This window comes from Hipposideros armiger, unplaced genomic scaffold (assembly GCF_001890085.2).
Source record: "Hipposideros armiger isolate ML-2016 unplaced genomic scaffold, ASM189008v1 scaffold_166, whole genome shotgun sequence".
NCBI classification, from domain to species: domain Eukaryota; kingdom Metazoa; phylum Chordata; class Mammalia; order Chiroptera; family Hipposideridae; genus Hipposideros; species Hipposideros armiger.
This window is the reverse complement of record NW_017731516.1, coordinates 1,100,819-1,105,202: the sequence shown is the minus strand read 5'-3', so window position 1 is coordinate 1,105,202 and position 4,384 is coordinate 1,100,819. Positions and strand designations below refer to the sequence as shown.

Sequence of the window (4,384 nt, the reverse complement as noted above, 5' to 3'; positions counted from 1 at the left end):
ATCTATAAATACATCTATATATTCATATATCAATATATGTATATTCAGTATCTTTCTCCCACCTGACATGCAGCAATATAGGAAATTAATTAAAAATTTATTCTGTGTATTTAAATACACACACACACACATATTTATTGAGGTATTTTTATACAACTGGGGGCACAGTATATATTCTTGTTGTTTCACCTCATTATTCTTAACTACAGTGTAAAAGGACCACGCTCTACCTAACCATGTCCATATTGATGGCATGTAAGAGGCTTTCAGGGCTTTGTCTCTTAGTCACAAACAATGTTGCAAAGACCATTCTTATGAATATGCCTTTGGGCTTATGTTTGATTATTTCTCAAGGATAGATTTCCATAAGTGGAATTAGTCAATGACTGTACATGTTAAATTTAATGGATATTCACCTCCAAAAACTGCCATTTTACATTCAAATAGCAATTGAAATATGTTTCCTTATACATCTTCATAAAAATATATATAATCAAAGTTTACAATGTTTTGTCAATCAAATAGGCAAAGAATGATTTCTCGTAGTTCTCTTGATTTGCATTTCTGACCTCTGGTGCATCTGCTCTGTGAGAAGTGGCATGCACTTAATTTGAGTTCCAGTAATAGTATGTTACTGTTCTTTCTCCCCGAGGCCATATTTATCTGCTCAGTATTATTTGGATATGGCTTTTGATTCCCCTCTGACTCCTAAGAAACATATTTTCCAGTTTTCTTTTTTGGATCATTTCCTCTTTTATGTTTTTGTCTTCATCTTTTCTAATAAACTGTATAGAGAGGTCTTCCTCGAGCCTGCTTGGTTCACCTTAAGCAGCTGACTTGCTTAATGTAAATAGCTGGATATTGCTTCTGGCAAGAACACCAACCAAGGCCACTCCCGGAAGGGCCAAAGGCATAATCACCTCACCTTCCATTTCCATTCCTCCTGTTTTTGGTCAGTTTATAACACTTTGTTATTAAGTGTTAGAAAGTTGTTTTCTTCTTTATATTAAGGTGGTGCTGTTGAAACTTTTCCATGAAATTGCTTCCATAAGCAGAGAAGAGAATTTGGAAATAATGACTTGTCTTCTTATTCCAAATCTTTGAGAGAAATTGAAAGCATGAACATTTGTTGCTTTATTGTCAGTTCTTTTACTCTCTGCCAAAGAATATCCTGGTTTGTAGCGCTGTATGCAGTTGAAGGAGAATAAAAATCATGATTAATTCAATTCAGTAAAATTTTTCAAAATGCATATGTGGCATGCTAAACGTCTATTGAGTAATTATATAGGAATTTGGGAAAAGTTTTGACTTTTGACCTAGTAGACCCCCTGAAAGTGTCTCTGGGACCTCCTGAGGTCCATGGACCACACTTTGAGAAACATTAATCTAGAACAATAGCTCTTCATCTGGCTGAGCATGAAAATCATTTAGGTACCTTTAGTGTCAGCCCCAGAGATTTCGATTCAATTAGTTTGGGGTAGGTCTGGCCGCTGGTATTTTATCAAAATTTCCTATGTTATTTTAACATGCAGCCAGAGTTCAAGACCACTTCTGTAGAACATAGCATTTCACACTGTAGACACTCAGAGTTTGTTTTAGAATTGTATTAAAAAACCTATAAGCACAAAAACATTTAAAAGACATTTAAATTACTTAACACAATATTAGGTCATATTGTGTAGACAAGGGTTATTTTAAATGGAGAATGGGTCAAAGCAATTTTAAGAACCTTTTTCTCAGAAATACAGACACCAAAATGGTGTGTTGGAACCTCATTCTTATTAGGTACAGACAGACCATTGGTATCTACCTGTCTGCCTATCTATCTATCTATCTATCTATCTATCTATCTATCTATCTATCATCTATCTATCATCTACCTACCTACCTATTTACCTACCCATCCATGTTTGTGTGTGTGTGTGTGTGTGTGTGTGTGTGTGTGTGTGTGTATGAATTGAATATTTAAATCAAAGAGTGAAATGCTTATTCATATACATTTTCACTTTACTTACATGAAAAAAAAAATGTATCAAGATGCTTTTCCTAAGTCATTATGAAACTCCCTCTGACATTTCCTGGGACCAATCCATTTCAGAGGATAAATCGTCACTGGAAATACATCAGAATGTGGAGAAAGAAGGAGAGCAAAAGTAGATTTAGAATTTACTCGTGTGTAGTAGTTTTCCCAACTCTTGAGTATAAGAGGTGGTGGCATTGTTATTGGGCTCTCCTTTGGTCATTTCTCCTTGTAAGATCTATTGAGCTGTGGGCATTTCAAGAATAAAAAGAGAACCAGGGATAAAGTTCTTGATAAGAGCATGATTAAGGTTGAAATTCTTCTAGTTAATGCTTTTACCCTGGTACATGTGAAATATGGATAATTTGCTAAGAAACTAAGCAATTTATATATTTGGAACTCTCATTAATAGATATTAATGTTCTGATTTATTACATTGATGGTAATTCTTTGGGGTTAAAATAAAACACTGAATCACTAATAAATTCAATTTAGATAAGTTTAATATTAATGGAGACAGACAGGGTTGAGTGCTGGCTTTTCTTATTATTTTTAAAATTAAAAGAGAATTAAAGTATATTATAGACCTAAATATAAAATATAAAACCTCTAGTCAAAAACATAGTAGTAAATCTTCATGGCCTTGGGATAGGCAAAAATTTCATAGATGAAACCACTTTAAGGCATCAATCATAAAATCTAAAAAATGATAAATTGGATCTTATTACAATGGAAACTTCTGATCTTCCAAAGACATTCTTAAGCAATATGAAAGAATAAGCCATGAATTGGGAGGCACTATTTACAATCCATGTACCTGATGAAGAATTTTATCCAGAATACATAAACTCAATAATAAGACAAACAATCCAATTTAAAAAAAAAATGAGCCAAAGATTTGAGCAGACACTTTGTAAAAGAAAGTATATGAAAGTTAATAAGGATGTAACAAGATTTTCAACACTGTGTGTTATCAGGGAAATGCAACTTAGAGCTACATGATATTCCACTCCACACCCACTAAAATGGCTAAAATTAAATAGACTAAGCAAATGTTATCAAGAATGTGGAAAGACTGGAACTCTCATATGTCACTGGTGGTAATGTAAAACAGTCCAGCAGCTCCTTATAAAGTTACATATATACCTACCATTTGTTCCTAGGAACGATTCCACTCCTAGATATTTACCTAAGAATAATAAAAGCATATGATCACTTACAAAGACTTGTACATGTATATTCACAGCAGCTTTATTTGTAATAGTCCAAAACTAAAAACAATCCAAATGCCCATCAACAGGTGAGTGGATAAACTATATATAGGTAATAGAATAAAAATGAACAACTAATATACACAACTGCATTGATAAATATACTAAAAAACAAAACCAAAAACAAAACCATTATGCCAAGTTAAAGAAGCCAGGCACAAAAGAATCCACACTTTATGCTTTTATTTCAGTAAAATTCTAGAAGAGACGAAACTAATCGATAGTGATGGAAAGCAAAATAATGGGGCTAAGGACTGGAGAAAGAGGCCAAGGGAACTTCTTGGGGTGATGGAAACGTTCTAGAATTTGATTATGATGGTTACACAGCGGTAAATTCATTTTCAACATGCATCAAACTTACACTTAAAATGAGTGCTTTTTATTGCATATAAATATGCCTCAGTTTAAAATAAACACATCAGTATAGATAATGTGTTATAGAAGTTTAGAGATAAAAGCTATCATTAGGGGCTGATAGTTTAGAAATGTCAGGCCTGGCGGAATGCTGTGGAAGGTAGCTGAAAATGGAAGGAAGATCACACTGGTCTGAGAGTCAGATAATCCAGCTTTGAGAAAGCTCCCTCTCTAAATTTTTTTAGGGACTGTAAGGGGCCGACAGATCCTTCTCTCTGTTATGCTCAAGTTCAGAGAGCAGCCATGAACTGGATAAAATGAGAATTCATTGTCTATGGTCAGAAGAAAACTTAAAAAGTTTTTCTAATAAGTTGCAAACAGACTCTTAGAGGGTACTCAAAATTGTTTGACACTAAGCTGCTTTGAAAAGGTATCAGAGGCCTCTGGGTCTAAGAAAGGCTTCTGAGTGGATTTGAAGATTTCTTTCATTTTGGCCAGAGAGAAGGCCAGAGGTAGTCTGAAGATTAATGTTAAAACTAAAAATGTATGCTGCTGTTTTTATTTCTTTCACTTTTGCCCCAAATGGCGTGTCACTTTTAATAAAAATTACAGATTTAGAATGTTTGATTCTTATTGTGTATGTTCCTTTTCTAAAGCACAAGATTGCTCAAATTATCCATTCTCCACAGAAAAAGCCTGCTCTCTCTCTCTCTCTCTCTCTCTCTCTCTCTCTCTCTCT

At 34.0% G+C, this 4,384-nt stretch overlaps 1 protein-coding gene across 4 annotated transcripts in view; it reads right to left on the bottom strand.

The window, feature by feature from the left end:
• Positions 1-379: 379 nt before the first annotated feature.
• LOC109387697 (uncharacterized) overlaps positions 380-4,384 on the bottom strand; it is a 22,767-nt gene continuing 18,762 nt past the window's right edge. For 2 of the 4 annotated variants that reach the window (XR_002125072.1, XR_002125071.1), the window contains 2 exons: positions 3,171-3,209; positions 380-1,184 (listed from right to left, as the gene is read on the bottom strand). Coding sequence is in view for 1 of the 4 variants with exons in the window: in XM_019651781.1 (XP_019507326.1) it covers positions 1,002-1,184 (183 nt within the window). In the remaining 3 variants the exon portion in view is untranslated. Of the gene's footprint in view, positions 1,185-2,015; positions 2,113-3,170; positions 3,210-4,384 lie in introns of all 4 variants that reach the window. The other 2 variants (XR_002125073.1, XM_019651781.1) reach the window with 2 other exon arrangements.